This window comes from Sceloporus occidentalis, unplaced genomic scaffold (assembly GCF_023333645.1).
Source record: "Sceloporus occidentalis isolate IW3139 unplaced genomic scaffold, rSceOcc1.0.p SCAF_65, whole genome shotgun sequence".
In the NCBI taxonomy this organism is placed as follows: Eukaryota; Metazoa; Chordata; class Lepidosauria; order Squamata; family Phrynosomatidae; genus Sceloporus; species Sceloporus occidentalis.
The window spans coordinates 3,806,179-3,825,351 of NW_028317045.1; the positions used below are offsets into that span (position 1 = coordinate 3,806,179).

A 19,173-nucleotide genomic window follows, 5' to 3' on the forward strand; every position below is an offset into this window, starting at 1 on the left:
TATTTTAACTCTTTGTTGAGATTTTTGAGAAATTTTAGCACTTGCTCAAAATAATAAACTTTATTTTTTTATTTTATTTTTTTTTATACTTTTTTTTTTTTTTATATTTTTTTTTACACATTTTGCTGGATGGTTCATCTAGTGACATCACTGCATAATTATTTTTAAATGTTAGCACTTAATTTTTTCCATATTTTTTTTTTTTTTTATATTTTACTAATCACATTGTGATTAGAAAGCTGGGCTCCATTGACTTGCATGGTTGAATGCAGTACCTGTATTCAACCTGCAAGTGGAGCCAGAGTTCTCTAGACCATCTAGCAAACTTTAAAAACTTGTTTGTTTCTTTTACAGGGCGGCTGCCATCTTGTTGATGGCGAAGAACACCGGCAGCTGCGGCTGTGACCGCTCTCCGGAGCGGTCACAGCCCACCCAGAGGTAAGTGTTTGGTGTCGCTGGATGCCTCCTGATCGAGGCATTCCAGCGACACCATTTAAGTTTAGGAGGCGATCGTTGATCGCCTCCTAAACGCTTTTAAAACGGGCGTCCGCCGCCATACAATGTATGGCGGCTGTTGACGCCTCGGGGAGGGGCCAGACATGGCCCCCGATGCCGATCTCGGCGTTACTGAATGCCTCGACATCGAGGCATTACAGTAACGCCGTTTAAGCGATGAAAGCGATCGTTGATCACTTTCTAAGCTTATTTTACTTTTTGACGGTTCAGGACCGTCAAAGGTCATTTAGTGACCTTCATGTCATGATGGTCCTGAACCGGCAAAGGTCGCGAAGGGGATATATACTCTTAAGCTGCATTTTTTGTGGTAACACAGAGTAAAATACTGCATTCAGTTGGCCACACTTCCCATGATAGCATGGGGATTACATTGGGGCACAGTTGTCTTGCCAAGATTTCCTGCACTACTTCCAGTCAAAGTAAAGACAGACATTGTATTTCTTTTAATAAAAAACAACTTTTTCCTGTGGAGTAATCATGGTAGCTGCCAAGCCAGGGGTCCAGAACACGGTCATAACTGGAATGTGACACATTTTTATAAGTGCCTACCCTGCATTATATTATATACAGTCACCTACATGGCCTGGACCACATTGCCATACATGGAGAAATAATGCATGTGTTTTCCTAGGTAAAGCGCAAGCCTGATCAGGTCCTTCCGGAGGGAAAAATCCGACTAGCACACAAAGGATTAAACTACAAGATCAGTAAAGCAGGCAGGGTTTTTTGTGTTATTAAAGAAACTTGTTCAAATGTACAGGACATCTACAATTGAAAGTTTATTTGTTCAAATACACCAAAGGAGCGGCAAGCACTTTCTTGACAAATATACAGAAAAAAGTACATTACTTTAATGTTATGGCATACACGCATTAAGGTCAGATTTCTCCAGTATTTTTGAATAACAGAAAAAAAATACAGTGGAAGGGCAGCTTTTTTTCTTCTTAAAAATAACTCCAAACGGTATATGTCATGCCAGCTGAACACTACAACTAAAATTTACAAAGTTGGTGCAAAAAAAGGGATAAAGGCCTTGCAAGTTACCCTTTACTGATTGGACAGTTCAAAAGGAAACATGACTTACAAATACAGCAGGCAAACACTAATGGACTGGCTATGATTCTCTGTTCTGAACTGCAGTCTTAGATGTGAAATGCTTTATCAACAGTATGGCACGTTTTGGTCCATGATGTTTCTAAGCCTTTTTGTTTGGAGTAGGATTAAGAGGATTTTGGAAAGATGGAAGTTTGTGTTTTGGACCTGGGTGGAAAGGGGGAGGAAAAGCAAATTCCAATCTTATATTACCATTTCCTTTCGTGTATGTTTTATTATACATGTGCATGTCTATATACATGCCCACATGTGTTTAAATGCAAAGTATAATTGCACATATGAAGGCAATGTGTAAATTTTGCTTATAGGAAATAGTCGGGAGTGCGTCGAGTGACATGCGGCTCTCCACGGCGAGGGGCTGGGTCAAACTGAAGGCTGCAAAGGAGAAAAAAAAAATTCATTCAGCTAGTGTTTTTCAGAATTATGTAAATAAAATACAGTAAGCAATACCAGCTTTGAGACTTGTAACGCTTAATTTCCAAATTGGATTGGTTTACAAAAGGGTAACAGAGTACCAAATTATTTATGTATCGAGATCCAGACCCTTTAATACAGTCACTTTATTTTACCCTTTTTGGATCTAGATGCATAGACAGATTTACCAGAATGCTCTCTATGCATTTGTGCCGTTTCCTCGCCTCACAGCTCTTTTTCTTACAGGAGATGTGAATTCTTGCTGCCTGCCATCTCTAGTGTTGCCTCAACCAAAAATTTTTTTTCTAATAAGATCCTACCCACACATACTGTGCTCTCACTAATTTCAATGGGAGAATTTTCCAGCCAGTGATTTGCTTATTAAGTAGCACTTTTTCCATTACAGTAGGAAAAACCTGAATTAGCAGATCAGAGTAGTCCTGCCCACAAGGGTACTCTACAAATAAAATGCAAGGAAATTTTCTTCTCCACAAGGCAACCAAAAACTACTGAAGTGGTTCTCTTTTCCTGAGAGTTCTCTGTGAGGAGGGATTGAAATCCCTCAAGTCACAATGAGGGATTTGCCTATACACCTGAGGAGAACCAACAGGTTCCCAGTCGAAAATATGCATACGCATTATTGACAATTTAAATGGCGCTTTTCTCCCAGTGAGACTCGACTGCTTTTAGCGCACTCTCTCAGAATCACCCTAATCGGCAGCGGAATTATAGATATTACCCATTTTATCAGCCTTGGAAGGATAAAGGGCTGCCCCTGCCGGGATTTGAACCTGTGCCCCTGATGTCTGAACAGGCTTTACAGTCAGGATATTTAGGAACATTGCTATCTTGAGAAGAGCTAGGCTGATGTTTAAGATTAGACGGGAAGAGATTACTTCTATCCATCAAGGTTTCAGGTGACGTAAGGATTTTCAAAAGATTCACAATTCAAAAGCACAAGCTATCAAAGCAATATGATTACCAGAAATTAACTTACAAGGAATATTTTAGGGTGTCGTCCAATTCCATTATAGCTGCCTGATTTCCACAACGATAGCAATAATTAGGTGCGCTGAAAATAGTAACCACGTTTCTGTCATGACACCAGTTGTAACCCTGTATGCGAGTAATAAGAAAAAAAAAAAAACAGTAAATGTTAACCTTCCATTAAAGGTTAGTAAGTGGATTTACTGATTTGTGCATTGTATAAAAGCGGACAACTCTCATAACTGCATCAACTGCACCCATTCTTAAGGGGCCACCACAGCAAGATCTTTGTTAAAGAACATAGTTGATATAGTGGAGCCGACGTTCTCTGTGCTGAAATTCAGTGGTTTAATCACTAAATCATAACTACGCTTTGCACCGGTGAGGGGAACTCTGATCTCTGACAGTCGGGGAAGGTATCCGCAACGGACGCAGACAACCCCCCGCTGCTAGCCACACCTCCTTCCGGCTGCAGCGGACGTTGTCTACGCAAATCGCGTAGACGTCAACCCGCTGCCCCGGAAATACAGCAGGAAGCACCGGTAAGTGTGTGTGTGTGTGTGGGGGGGGGGGGGCAGGAGGATCTCCCCGATTAGAAGACAAGGGGTATTTTTCAGAGCATTTGCTCTGAAAAAAACCTCGTCTTATAATCGAGCAAATACGGTATTTACTTCTCTAAATAGCATGCATTGCACACCACATGGAAATGAAACAAACGTCTCTATTTTATATATACATATATTATGTTCCAAAATACCTCCATTACAAGCTGATGGGCACGGGAGACCAAGGTGAGCCCATTGGCATGATTAAAGGTCTCAGATATATCCTGTCCGAATGTGTAGCCAGCACCACGTGGTGAAATACCCCATCCTCCACGATCATCTGGATCTGACCACAAAAGATCACACATTGGACCCTATAAAGAAGCACATTTTTGTGGTTAGTATTGCTTTTGATTTGATAGAGGGAGATTGCAGTACTATCCCAAACCACGCACACATACATACATATATTAACACACAAATATTATATATATATATATATATACATACATACACACACACATACATACTGTAACTAGTATAAAATCATTAAGTTTCTCTTATATTAAGACGGGCCATGCGGACATCAACAAGTAATGTAGACTATTGTGCATCATTGAAACAATGTACAAAACATGCTTAAAAAACAAAACAAACAACATCATGGATACCAAAAAGCACTTTTTTAGGCATCAAATAAGAATTTCTAATTAGCTGAAAGTTTGGAGATAAAAATGCAAGTCAAAACAATAGTATTTCTTCAAGTATCATTTCATGCAGGTCTGCTTCTTCTTGTTAAAGAAATCTTCAAGATGCTACTGCAATCAATGTTTTAAAATGATCAGAGTACTCTTAGTTGTGTGTCATTACTTTAGGGTAGAAATCAAGGCCAGGAGAAAACAGATGATAATCACACACATATATTGCAGGGTCAGCAGTTCCAAAAGCTTGGAAGGTTGGTGCAATAATGTCTTACTGATATATTAATTATTCAGCATATTCATAGGACACCTAATTATGTACCTCGTGTGGAACTTCCTGTAAGCGATCCAATGCTCTAATATGATCCAGCGTATCTATTGATGGAGAGAGACCTCCATGGAGACAGAAAATCTACAAGTAAATAAACAAAAAATGTGTTAAAGCATGCAAGAATACATTTGTTTTTGTGGTATTTGTTTGAATACTTATCTGTCAGACCAACAAGATTGGTGTTGAAAATACTACTATGTTCTACCAAAACATGTTTATAAATGAAATGTTGCTTGGACTTCACCATTCTCTAAAGGATGCCATGCACAATTTTGTTTTACTTCAAAGTTCATACATATACCTGGCTCTGCCATTGTGGCAGTTCTTCACCACACATACATAATTCAATTTCAAATACTTAAAATGATAAATATTTAATCTACAGGCTGTGATTAAATGATGCCATTCAGGTCTGGATAGCAAATAGTTGAAGTTGTAAAAGCAATAAAGTTTTTGCACTTTTTTCTACTTTGATCAACTGTCCACATTTTGCATCACACGCGTAAACCATATATTCAAGTTTTTCTTTAACCCCTTAAGGACCAGGCTCTGTTTTACCTATTGTACCATTGGGACCGAGGCTGTTTTAATACTTTTGCGGTGTTCGTGTTTAGATGTAATTTTCTCTTCACTCATTTAGTGAACCCACACAAATTATATGTTGTTTTTTTCAGGACAAGAAGGGCTTTCTTCAGATACCATTGTTTTAATCATATTATCTAATTTCCCATAAAAAAAATAATAAAATATGATGAAAAATGTAAAAAAAACCCACATTTTCTGACTTTTACCCCAAAAATCTTTTACTCATCCAAAAAAGCTAATGACAAACCCTACTAAATATATTCTACTATTTGTCGTGAGTTTAGAAATACCCAATGTTTTTATGTTTTTTTGCTTTTTTCTGCACGTTATGGAGCATTAAGTACAGGTAGCGTTTTGCTATTTCAAAACCATTTTTTCCAAATCTGGTAATTCTTCCCCCCATGTACCATTTCGGGTATCTTTGAAGCTGGCCAATGCAATTTACCCCATCAAATCATATATTTTTGAAAACTAGACACCCCAAGGTATTTCAAATGCTAGTATTTTAACCCTTTCCATGCATGAGATTCTACCACCAGCCTTTGCCACACTGTGTTAGTATTTTTTTGGTATTTTTTTTTTACACAAATTGTACTTTGGGTATACATTTATAGCTCCAGGTATACGTCACTATCAAACAACACCCTAATATGTGTTCAATAACATCTCTCGAGTACAGTGATACCACCCATGCATGGGTTTGACTGCTGTTTGGGGTTAAAAGGCCACATTTGGGAAGTGCGCTTTTTTTCCCCTATTTTGGTCAGTCTGTGCCTATGCCCTATCTTTGAGCCTGGCCACTACAATTTACCTCATAAAACCATATATTTTTGAAAACTAGACACCACAACGTACTTAAAATGGTAGTATTTAACCCTTTCCATGCATCAGATTCTACCACCAGCCTTTGCCACACTTTGTGGTAGTATTTTTTTATTTTTATTTTTTCACACAAATTGTACTTTGGGTATAAATTTATAGCTCCAGGTATACGTCACTATCAAACAACACCCTAATATGTGTTCAGGAACATCTCCCGAGTTCAGTCATACCCCACATGTATGGGTTTGTCTGGTGTTTGAGGTTAAAATGCCACATTTTGGAAGTGCGCTTTTTTTTCCCCCCATTTCGGTCAGTCTGTGCCTATGCCCTATCTTTGAGCCCGGCCACTCCAATTTACCCCATCAAACCATTCATTTTTTTAAATTAGACACCCCTTGGGTATTTGAAATGCTTTTATTTAAATTTTTCCACGTCAGGATTTTTGGGAAGATACAGCGCTAATTTTAGCACTTGCTCATAATAATAAACTTTATTTTTTTATTTTATTTATTTTACTCTTTTTGGACTTTTTTTTTTTACATTTTGCTGGAACTGGATAGTTCCTCTAAAGCATAATAATTTTTAAATGTTACCATGTTTTTTTTAAGCTTTTTCTTTTTTAAATTTTTTTCTTTTTTTTTTTTAATATTTTACTAATCACATAGTGATTAGAAAGCTGGCCTCCATTGACTTGTATGGTTGAATGCAGTACCTGTATTCAACCAGCAAGTGGAGCCAGAGTTCTCTAGAAGGTCAGGAGACCGTCTAGCGAACTTTTTCAACTTTATTATTTTTTTTCCCGGGCCGCCGCCATCTTGCGGATGGTGAAGACTGCGTGCAGCTGCGGCTGTGACCGCTCTCCGGAGCGGTCACAGTCCATCAAGAGGTAAGTGTTTGGTGTCGCTGGATGCCTCCTGATCGAGGCATTCCAGCGACACCATTGAAGTTTAGGAGGTGATCGTTGATCGCCTCCTAAACGCTTTTAAAACGGGCGTCCGCCGCCATACAATGTATGGCGGCTGTTGACGCTCCGGGGAGGGGCCAGACATGGCCCATCATGCTGATCTCGGTGTTGCTGAATGCCTCGACATCGAGGCATTACAGCAACACCGTTTAAGCTTAGAAAGTGATCATTGATCACTTTCTAAGCTTGTTTAAGTCTGATGACGTGTCAGGCACGTCATAGGTCGTTAAGTGACCGTTTTGCATGACGTGCCTGACCCGGCAATGGACGTTAAGGGGTTAAGGGGTATATTCACTGAAGATGGAATTCATTGCAATGTTAACAGGTATAACTATTCATTTACAAAGGCCCAAACCCAGTAATTGCCTTCTGCTATAAATAATTGATTGCCCTTGCATATTGCATAGTTAACGTTTGGAGATTTCTTAAAAGGCACCTTACTGACTGAATTATGACGGTAGACTCAGAGCTTTCTGTAGAGGAAACTTTGCTGGGTCAGTACTTTGCAATGCACATACCACTGTTCATTTCAGGTTTACATAAAACATGTCCACTCTCCATGCTAAATGGGCTATCCCATTGGTTGCTATGGTGATATTAGTGTTTTTCAAAACTATACTCTTTTTATACATCACCAATTTCAAAGACATCTACAATGCACCATATAGCAAAAACAATAATGTTTCTACCACATCAATGTAAAACAATTTATATTTAACATACCCAAATTCACTTTTTTTTAGGGTATAAAATGCTCTCTTATATTCTACACTTTTTTTTTTTACTTTTTATTGGGGGAATATTTTTTTATTTTTTTTTATTATTTAATAGTTAGATTTTATAGGAAATATTTTGAATACTAACCTGACCATCCACTAAAGCTGTTAATGGCAGGTAGTCAAACAGATCTGTGAAGTATTTCCATACATTTGCATTTCCATATTTTCGTAGGCACTCATCATAAAAACCATAAACTTGAGTGATTTGTCGACTCTCATGATTGCCTCTCAATATTGTAATACGCTCTGGATAACGCACCTTGAGAAAAAAAGAAAAGAAAAAAAAAAAGGTTTAGGTTCAGTTAACATGCTTGACATCCCAAGGTAATATTCAGAGACCCAACTATTCTGTAAAAGTAAACTAATTCAAGTTACCAGTTCACAACTAATGGTTTTACAGAACCATTTAGCCCATCTAGTCTGCCCATTTTTTTTCCTGCTTTTAAGGCTCAAACGTTGTGAAGGACAGATGTCTTATTGCTATGTAAATACATCTCAGTCTGCACATGTAACTTTGCAGCCAGTGTGTAGCATTAAAAAATAATTCATAAGGAAGCACCTATTTATCTGGGTAAATGAGCGATCAAAAATTACCAGTAGACACTACTTGGTTGCCAATAATTTACCAGGCGCATATAGCCTATTTTTTTTAATGGATCTGTTAAAAGTATTAGGAGGTATTTCTTACCTTTAACGCTACAAGAAGAGTTACCGTTTCTACTGAGTAATATCCTCTATCAACATAATCTCCCATGAACAAATAGTTGGTATCTGGGGATTTTCCACCAATTCTGAAGAGTTCCATAAGGTCATGAAATTGGCCGTGAACATCTCCGCACACAGTGACAGGGCAGCGGACATCTTGCACATTGGATTCCTTTGTGAGGATTTCTTTAGCCTGTAGAAAGGTATTAAAAATTGAAGTTGGAGGAACACAGATTCCTTAAAAAAAATAAAATGTAAAAAAATACACAAATACCATAAAATCTTGGGTATAATACACACATAATATGCGCCTAGTTTCATATATTGTGGCAATTCTTTGCACCTATCTGCCTTTGCTTTATTTGTAGCTCTCGCTCCCCTCTTCCTGGTTTTAGAAAAGGATTAACACACAAATGCATACACGAGGAGTTAACATTGGCACACACTTTAGAGAAAGTGTTAGAACATACAGGGAAGTGGCTAAAATAGTAGTAGGAAAAGGTTAAAACATTTTACAGTACATATTTCAAATATTTTACATTACTTGGTTCCAATTGCCTAATCCAAATAAGTTTGGTGTTCTTACACCAAAGCCTAATGTAAAACAAAACAAAAAAAAAAGTTCACTTAATATTTTAAAAAGCAAAAAGGAAACGTTGTTGGGATATTTAAAAAAACTATGCATCATGCCCTCATTTTCTGATGGTTTTTATTTCCATTTTGTTAAAAAGTTCAACACAAGGAGTCTGAATGGAATGAAATCAGCGGTTACACTTTCTGTGCAGGCAACACAAAGTGGGCTCGTTAACCCGCATGCTCTGGCAACATATAACGTTCTTATAGACCAATGTATTTAAACATTTGGTTTGAGAAACAACTTTACTCAATGGATACAGTTGAAAATGAACTCTCCAGGAGACCAAGGGACTCAATCTTGACACGTCAGGAAATGTTAGATAATATCCTTGCTTCTATTTTGCTAGCTAGCCTCTATTTCGAAGAGAACACGTTTAAGTGTGTTCTCAGAGGTCACATAATTAATGAAGCTAGACACTCACCTAATTAAAAACAAGAAACTACTCATTTATATATTAGATTTTACTAAAAAAATGTGAAAAGGTGCAAGGTCTCCGAATGCATCAGTCATCAAGGAAATAAAAACCGAGCAGCAGCTAGCTATTGAAGCTTTATCAACCAAAATGAAACAAAAATGTTTCAAAGTCTTAACCAACAAAAAAAACTAATTTAAATTCAATTATAATTAAATACAGATAATAAACTGTGTATAGGTCCCCATAAGCTTGCATTCAGAGACTTTTACCGAAACCTATACAATATTCCTTACCAAGAAAAGGATAGAAAAGTAATTCAAAAGTAATTAACGGACCAAAATGAAATAAATCCTCTGGCTCAGATGGTGTCTCCAACCTTTTTCTATTAAAAAAAAAAGCTAACACTGCGCTTCATTTGACAAAGATCTTTAGCAAAAATCAGTCTAGGAAATTTCCATTGAGGATGCTGAAAGCTGTAATAATTCCCATCCTTAAAAATTTACCAGTTACAAAACTGAATTACAAACGAACAACAGATTTCCACGCTTGTTCTCTCTTCGGACGCAGAGAAGGCCTTTGACAGTATTAATTGGACCTTCTGGGAGGAAGTTTGGAGAAATGCATTTGGAGAAAGTCTGCCTGAGTCTGTCATGGCCTTAAATAATAGGTAAAGGACTTCACTCTGAGGGGTTCAATATAAGAAATGGAACAAGGCAAGACTTCCCTTAGTGCGCTTTTTGTATTTATTGACCCTCGAAACTTTGGTATACATTATTCAGTATGACAATACCCCCCAAAAAAAAACGAGTACGTAATACATACACATACATATAAATTTCTCACTCCTTCTTAAAGACTCGCTTGGATAACTTGGAGAATGGAAAGGTCTATTCATTTCATGGCTGGGAATAATGAATCCATAAAGCAGGGCTCAACAAATCCCAGGCGACAGGTCGCCACGGCGACTGATAATTTTGTCCTGGCGCCTAGATGTTTGTTAGCCAAACCGGTGGCCGAAACACATCTTCGGCAAAATGCCAAAAAAAAAAGGACCGAAAATAATCCCGCAGGGGCCGCATTGCTTAATTGTGTGTTGCTTTACTGTGCAAGCAGCGTCCCTGGCAAAGAGAGCTGAATGTGTGCATGGTTGGACGTCTCCACTAAGTAGAAATGTAAAACAAATGTGGTGGTCATGCAAAAAGGATACTCCTAACATGGCAAAAAATCTTTTGTATTATCTGGGAACTGACAATGACTATACTATCCCCCAGCTGACTTGGGCTCTCCTCCATGCCAACATTGGCGGGCTCTCCTCCATGCCAACATTGGCGGGCTCTCCTCCATGCCAACATTGGCGGGCTCTCCTCCATGCCAACATTGGCGGGCTCTCCTCCATGCCAACATTGGCGGGCTCTCCTCCATGCCAACATTGGCGGGCTCTCCTCCATGCCAACATTGGCGGGCTCTCCTCCATGCCAACATTGGCGGGCTCTCCCGAATAGTATTATTTTGGAATTGCCAACACTTTGCGTCCTAGCTATCAAAATTGCATAGCTAAAATCCAGAGTCCTAGGATAGCTTACATATCCCTTTAAGTATAATCAAGCAGAAAATCCTGGCATAGATCTATTTTATCTGTGAGACATTTAGCATAATTGAGCCTCACGGTTTTGCAAAAATATTTTAAAGGATTTAACATTAATTTTTTTATGCATTATATGTGGCCAGCTAAGCTGTTCTTGCATATCTCTTGCAAACTCCCTTTTTGGTGTATGTAGAACAGTTAAATATCTGACATGTAATTATCCTTGCAGCGTTTGTACCACATAGACAGATCAATAACTGCATCAGCCAGTACTGAATTCATATTCCAGTAAATATAGTTTATTGAGTAAATTTGAAGACAACTTATGCTATAGAACTCAAATGCTTCTTAGCATAAACAGTTTTAGGTGAGAGACAAAGATCCTAAGACTTCATTGTTACCCTCAATTTAAAATATGTTTTGTATCTTCGCTTAATGTTCAAAATGCCTATGTTTTTTTAAATTGTGTATACTTTTACATAGTCAAGTATATGGACAAAAGTATTGGTACACCTGACCATTACATCATGCTCTAAACATAAGTAGTTGGTCCCCCTTTGCAGAATAACAGCTTCCACGCTTCTTGGAAGGCTTTCCACAAGATTTTGTAGTGTTTCTGTGGGAAATTTTGCCTTTTCATCCAGTAAAGCATTTGTGAGGTCAGGCACTGATGTTGGATAAGAAGTCCTGGCTTGCAATCTCCGTTCCAGTTCATCCCAAAGTTGTTCAATGAGGTTGAGGTCAGGGCTCTGTTTGGGCCAGTCAAGTTGTCAAATTGTTTTGGTATGCTAAACCATAAAGCTTTCCCAAACCTGTGAAAAACAGCCCCATACCATTATCCCTCCTTTACCAAACTTTACAGTTGGCACAATGCAGTCAGGCAGATAACGTTCTCCCAGCATCCGATAAACCCAGATGCATGATGCGTCACTCCACCATTCCAGAGTCCAGTAGCGGTGTACTTTTTCACGCCACTCGATCAGACGCTTGGCATTGTCCTTGGTGATCTAAGGCTTGCATGCAGCAGCTCTGCCAGGAAACCCATTCCATGAAGCTTCCGTCACAGTTTTTGTGCTGATAAATCAATAATTAAGAGGTGTGTTCCAGTACGTTTGTCCAGTGTAAATGCATATAGTATGTGCAAAAGTATCTGTATATGTGACCATAACACCTGCAAGAAATTGTTGGACATCCCATTTCAAAACTGTGAACATTAATATGTAGTTGATCCCTGCCTTCGCAACTCAAACAGCCTCCATTTTTCTGCGAAGTAATTCCACAAGATTTTAGAGCGCATCTGTGGGAATTTTTGCCCATTCATCCAAAAGACCATCTGTGAGGTCAGGACAAGTATAAATAGCTTCCCATAGGTGTTCCTATTCATACCAAAAGTGTTCAATACTGTTAAGATCAGGCCTGTGTGCAGGTCAATCAAGCCTCTTCACATCAAACCATGTGTTTATGGACCTTGCATGTCTTTGTATAATAAAGTCCATTCACTACAGAGCCTCAAACTGCATCTAGAAGAAACATCACAAGCACTGTGCGCTGGGAGCTTCGTGAAATTTGTTTCCATGGCTGAGCAGCTGTAAACAAGCCAAAGATCACCATGCACAATACCAAGGGACAGCTGGAGTGATGTAAAGAACACCACCACAGGACTTCCACAGCAGTGGAAATGTATTCTCTCGTGTGATGAATCATTCTTAACAATCTGTAAATCTGATAAATGAACCCGGGTTTGTCAGATGCCAGGAGATTAAGGAGAATGCTACCTACAGGAATGCACAGTGCCTAAAGGAAGAAGTGGTTATGTATCTTCTGTAAAGTTTGGTGGAGGAGGCATGATGGTCTGATAGTGGATGTTTTTTCAGTATTTGGGCAAGGCTTCTCAGTTTCAGTGAAGAGTAATGTTAACCCTACATTATACAAAGACATTTTAAGACAATGCTTCTAAATTTGTGGCATCAGTTTGGGGAAGCATGACAGTGCTCCTGTGAAGGTGAGTAACGGAGGCTGTCTGTGCACATCGGGCAGACCCCCACCGTTACTCCCCTTCACTTACGCTGAGGCTTCTATGAAGCTGCAGTGAAAGTGCCTGTCAGCAACGGAGGTTCACAAAACACGAAAGGCAGAGTGGTGTATGGGAGGGGGGAGGAGTCAGAGGGGTGTATGGGAGCCACCCTCCTATACACCACTCTGGCGGCTCCTCCCATACACCACTCTGCCTCTCTACCCGGCTCCCTGGTGTCTTGTGAACCTCCATTGCTGACAGGAGGCAGAGTGATGTATGGGAGGGGGGGAGGCAGAGTGATGTATGGGAGGGGGGAGGAGGCAAAGTGGTGTATGGGAGGGGGGAGGAGGAGGAGCCAGAGTGGTGTATAGGAGAGGGGAGGAGGAGGAGCCAGAGTGGTATATGGGTGTTATAGTGGTGTATGGGGTGTAATGAATTTCAGGGAGGCAGAATGGCATATCTGGGGGAGGTAGAGTGGTGTATAGGGGGAGGTAGAGTGGTGTATAGGAGGTATAATGAATTTCAGAGTGGCATATCTGGGGGAGGCAGAGTGGTGAATCAGGGAGTATAATGAATTTCAGGGTGGTGCAAGGCATTTATGGGGGGGAGGAGTGGCATATCAGGGTGCACAGTGGCATATAGGGAGGTATAAGGCATAAATGGGGGCGAGTGGCATATCGATATTAGGCATATCGGGGGGGCATAAGACATATCTGGGGGTAAAAGTTATATCAGGTGGCTCAGTTGCATATCACTGGCATATAAGAAGTAGAAGGGATATCGGGGGCACAGTGGCATATCAGGGGGCACAGTGGAATCTCTGGCATATAGGAGGTATAAGGCATATATGGGGGAAGAGTGGCAAGCTGGGGGTCAGATGTGCATAACTGGGGCAGTTTGGTAAATAAAAGAAAATAAACATTTTTTTTCTCAGTTTTTATTAAATATGAAATATAGTTAACATGTGAATTAATATTTACTAATAACTTTGTATTAAAAGCTAGTTTGAGAAACAGTGTTTGGGTTCTTGTAGCGTTTATTATTATGTCAGTAAAATAAGAAGGTGAATAGAGAGAGAAATGCCATTACAATAAAGAGATGAAAGTGTAAATTGTACGTTTTTTATTACATTATTTTAAATTTAAAAAAATTGCATTATTTTATCCGAATAATCGAAAAAATAATCGGCCAACTAATCGATTTTTAAAATAATCGTTAGTTGAAGCCCTAGAAGGAACTCAAGTGGGTCGCACAACGTCCTAACCTTAACCCCACTGAATACTTTTTGCATGAATTGAAACGCTGATTCCCCCCAACATCAGTGGCTGAGCTGACAGATGCTTTTTTGGCTTAATGGGGACAAATTGCCACATCTGGCACTCAAAGGGTTTAAAGGACTTTCATATCCTGATTTTTTTTTTTACAACTTAAATTAGCAGCATCTCAGAAAGAAACAATGCCCATCTCCTGTGCAAACTGCATCAGATACACTATCATAAGCAAAGCGATGGATTCCATTTTGTACGTGTTTCGGAATAATACTTCTAAACAAATGACACACAGATTTGCATCTTTTGTTGATAAACATGTTTTAAACTAAAAAAAAAACAAAAACGAATTTACTCGAATAATAAAAGTTACCCTGTACTGTCCATATGTGATAATGGGAAAGGATTAGAAAAGAACGAAAGAATAAAAAAATTACACAAAGTCAATGCATACTGATTTGGGACATATCACATGTAAAATATGCTAATTACATTATCTTGGAAAGGGAAGAAAATTACCAAGCAGCATCTGGCATTTTGTGTTGTCATGGAGCTCAACAAACTGCCTTAATCTATAAATACATTTGAACCCACATAGAATTTTAGTGTAAAAAAAAAAAGGGGGGGGGGGGGTTCACAGACATATTAGCTGGTCTCCCACTGATTTTAAGTATTATTTTTCAAACAAACATTCTCAACTTTCTGCCCTGGACCGCAGGCAATACCCAACATCTTCTCAGGCTAGGGGGTGTTTGATGTCTGTATGAAGAGATCATGTATTTTCTATTTCAAATTTAGGTCTGTAACATTACCGGCTATGAGATTAACAAAAAGCTTAATACCATTCCTGGTCAAAAGCCTCCAAACTAGGAATGTATACTACAGCTGAGTGCTCATCTAGAATGACTGCTACTTTCAGATCACAGCATTGATTTATATTGTATAGATTTTAACATGGTAGTGATAATTCATCCTATGGGCAAAGTCACATCGTGGCTGCACCCATTCCTTTGCGTTTAATAATGGACATATTTATTGAACATAAAAAAAAAAAAAAATAGACAGTACAGCCACACTGGATATACAAAAAATGTATGCATTTCACAAAGAATGACCAATGGTCTATGTTTTTGTAATGTGTTATCAGTAAGAATCAGTTTAGCTCAAGTCAGCACTTGTGCGTCAGCTTAGCGCTTTCCACCAAATTTGTCTTTGACTTTCTAGTCATGTTAGTAGCAGAAAATGCCTTTGTAGAGTTCCAAAATGCAAGTTTATCTTTCATGGTATTCCCATCATTAACATGCCTAACATTACAGTTTACCGGCCAATTAAAAAACACTAGTCAAGAGGAAATTACTACTAGTCCTGGTTATGTACATTGTACTTTTATCAACAATTTATGCAGCACTTACAGTACATACTTTCAAAAGGTATGACAAAATTTACAGGCTGATAAGACAAACTGATACATTAGGTAAAGCAGGTCCTGCCTGCAAACTTACGTATGTGGTTGGTCCTGAAAGGGTTAAATAGTATGTCAGCATTAGCCCATGTTTGATAGCAAGACAAGGGTGGAGGCGTAAAGGGATTGACATGGTTTTATGAGACGCATTGTAAAGCTGTTTACTGTCTTTCCAGCAAGTTGTGAAGCAAAATCTTTTATTCTCCAATACAGACTTTGGGACTGCATTGTCCAAAATGTCTTGCTATTTCCCCTTCAGCATACCAAGACAAAGCAAGGTCCATAAAGACATGGTTTTAATGAGTTTGGTGTGGAAGAACTTGACTGGCCCGCAAAGAGCCCTAAAACGCAACCCCATTGAACACCTTTGGGATTAACTGGAATGGAGAGTGTGAGCCAGGCCTTCTCACTCAACATCAGGGCCTGACCTCACAAATGCTTTACTGGATAATTGGGCAGAAACACTCCCACATCTTGTGAAAAGCCTTCCAAGAAGTAAGAATCAGTTTAGCTCAAGTCAGCATATTAACTGTCAGCTTAGCGCTTACCGCCATCAAATTTGTCTTTGACTTTCTAGTCATGTTAGTAGCAGAAAATGCCTTTGTAGAGTTCCAAAACGCAAGTTTATCTTTCATGGTATTCCCATCGTTAACATACCTAACAAAACATTACAATTTACTGGCCAATTAAAAAAACACACTAGTCAAGAGGAAATTATGTCTAGTCCTGGTTATGTACATTGAGGATTTTATTTTATAATAATATACCATTATAATGAACCGTATTGGCTTTCATAATGCCTATAAACCCTCTGATCCCATTGAAGATTACTACATATAATTTAAGCATATCTCAAATCCAAGTTCAAGACCCTTGCTAGCAAAGCTGCTTACTACCAAATTCTTAAGGGTATTGTCAACAGAGGACTTTAATCATTTTTTTTTTATAAATATGGATCATTTAATTAATGATGCTTCGAAATAACTGAAAGGAACAAGGAGATCTAATTTTGGAAAAATACTTGATGACAGTGTGCCTTTTAATAGCAATTAGCACAAATATGAGAATACAATAAACACTTAAGAAAAGACAATGCAAACAGCACAACAGTAAACACAATTTAGGAAAGTTATTGACCAAAGTTGGCAATAGACCTAATAGGAGAGAAGGTGAAAATAAATAATTTCGGATATTAAATACTTGAGATTCTAGCCCAAATGGCCTCATAACTGTAAAAGCGAGAGGAATGTTCCTGCTACCTGGACCATTACCACAGGGTGCTATGGTGATAAGACTGCATTTCAAACATTTGTACTAAAATCACTTTTTATACACAGTCCTGACTATGTGATATTAGGATAGTAATAGAAGGAGAGCTACACTGAATACTTCTAAGGTACAAATATTATAACCCCATCATATTCAACAGTGCTGTACAACGGATAAAATACCCAATCTAACTAACATCACTGGCCATAATTCTGTAGTAAGTATAAGTACAGCTTACTTTCACATACTATATAATCAAAAATATGCACTAAAACTAAAGTTTTGATCGACTTCAATTGAATATGTAGCTCTGTGAGTAAAGGTTGAACTCCGGGAACGAGCAAGAAAAGTTTAACAATGTAACCTGTTTGGTCGCTTAAAAAAAAAAAAGTTCTTATTGGTTTAATGAGTTGTACTTGACTACAGATCTGTTTAGGTTTCTACTTCAGGCACGTTATACCTGCAATACCAGTAGAGTTAACTTTAAGATAGGCAGATATTAAAAAAAGTGCTGTTCCAATTACACAAAATATTAATTGTACTCCCTTGGATGTAACAAGAGCCTTAGCAGATGTCCTCTTTTATTCTCTATCCTGAAGATTTAACCACAAACTTTTTTCTGTGTAAACAAGCGATCAGTGTCTGCTTTTGTGACACAGGAGAAGTGTTCCCGTGCACAGTTTGGGCAATTTTCAAAGCAAAAATGGAGTAATACTGTGTAAATGTGTAAGTAATCCAAGTTACTTTCTGAAAAGAAAGTCGAAGTTATTGAGCATATGTAGTGTTTTCTGGAAAATGACATCCAGTGATGAAGAAAGAAAGTGTGAGTCTTTAAATTAGAGGCAGGTGGTAAGGACAAAACTTTTAGCCTTACAAAACGAAAAAAAAAATGACCCATCAGAAGATCATGGGACTATGTCAGATGATAAAATTAACTGGGGGGCCGAGACTGCAAAGACATCACATCCGGACAGGTACCTCCACAGACAGCAGTGACAAGTTATCATAATATATAAACACTGATTGAATGGTGCGATACAAAGGACAAATCATTAATATGAGAACGCAGAACTATTATAAACATAAACGTAACTTGCGGGGCCTACAAGCAGTGTATATACATCATTAACACAATTAGCACTGAACTCTTGGCCTGCAGATCAACCAAATGTGTGGCAACCAAGATACCAAAACAAACGCTGATGCCTATAAGGATCTTTAACCAGCAATTCATAATATAATCTATTACAAATCAATATACTGACAATGGCATACACTGTTTTTCATTAATAACCCGATAACTGCCGTCTACTTTATATACCTATTTGCATCTTAACAGCTATGTATTGCTTAATTTAAGTATACAGATATTAGCAAAATATGCTATAAAAAGGCAGAAACTCACATTACGTCGTTGTTTAAAGGCCTTTTTTTAATCTGCATAATTAGTACTATATAAGTAACACGTTCCCATTCACCGTTCATACAACGTGCGCAAAATGTGCATTAACAGTCCACAATAATGTTGGGTGCCGACCAAAACACACATAGATACATACAGAGACAATGCAGGCATTTATAGACGTATCCCACATTTGCCATGTAACTGCCATGTCCCCTGCAGTGAGCCCCAGGCCTGTACACAGCGAGCGGCCCATGCATACGCACAAATCGGGAGCGGGTCTCACCTTTTCGCATAGGGTGCGCACTTGGCTCTCGTTGAGTTGCTTGCAGTCATTGAGCTGCTCGATCCACTGGTCCAGTTCTTTTGTAAATGTCTTGTCGTCCATGTCCGAAACCTACCCGGCTACCCCTCGGGACACACTGCCACTCACGCTATTCCACCCTCCCCTACTCCTGTCACACCTTCCGCCTCCTCAGCAGGGGTTTATACACCGACAGATTTTGATACACAAACGCGGCGAGTGACAGGGATTGAATATGGAGGAGGAGGCCGCGGTATCGTTCTTCCGTTCCTCCTCCTCATTCAATCTCGTCCTCGTTCCCCCCTTGGTTGGAAGGCGCGCACCGAAGAGGGGAGGGGCGGCGGCGCGCACGGAG

The 19,173-nt window shown here is 38.9% G+C and overlaps 1 protein-coding gene across 1 annotated transcript; it reads right to left on the bottom strand.

The window, feature by feature from the left end:
• Nucleotides 1-1,931: 1,931 nt before the first annotated feature.
• On the bottom strand, nucleotides 1,932-18,902 carry LOC149286975 (serine/threonine-protein phosphatase 2A catalytic subunit beta isoform). Its single transcript, XM_089493546.1, has 7 exons — nucleotides 18,801-18,902; nucleotides 8,446-8,655; nucleotides 7,843-8,016; nucleotides 4,599-4,688; nucleotides 3,788-3,949; nucleotides 3,041-3,159; nucleotides 1,932-2,004 (listed from the first exon to the last, which is right to left on the bottom strand). Exons 1-7 carry the CDS (start codon nucleotides 18,900-18,902, stop codon nucleotides 1,932-1,934), a joined length of 930 nt encoding a protein of 309 aa, XP_089349672.1.
• Nucleotides 18,903-19,173: the final 271 nt, after the last annotated feature.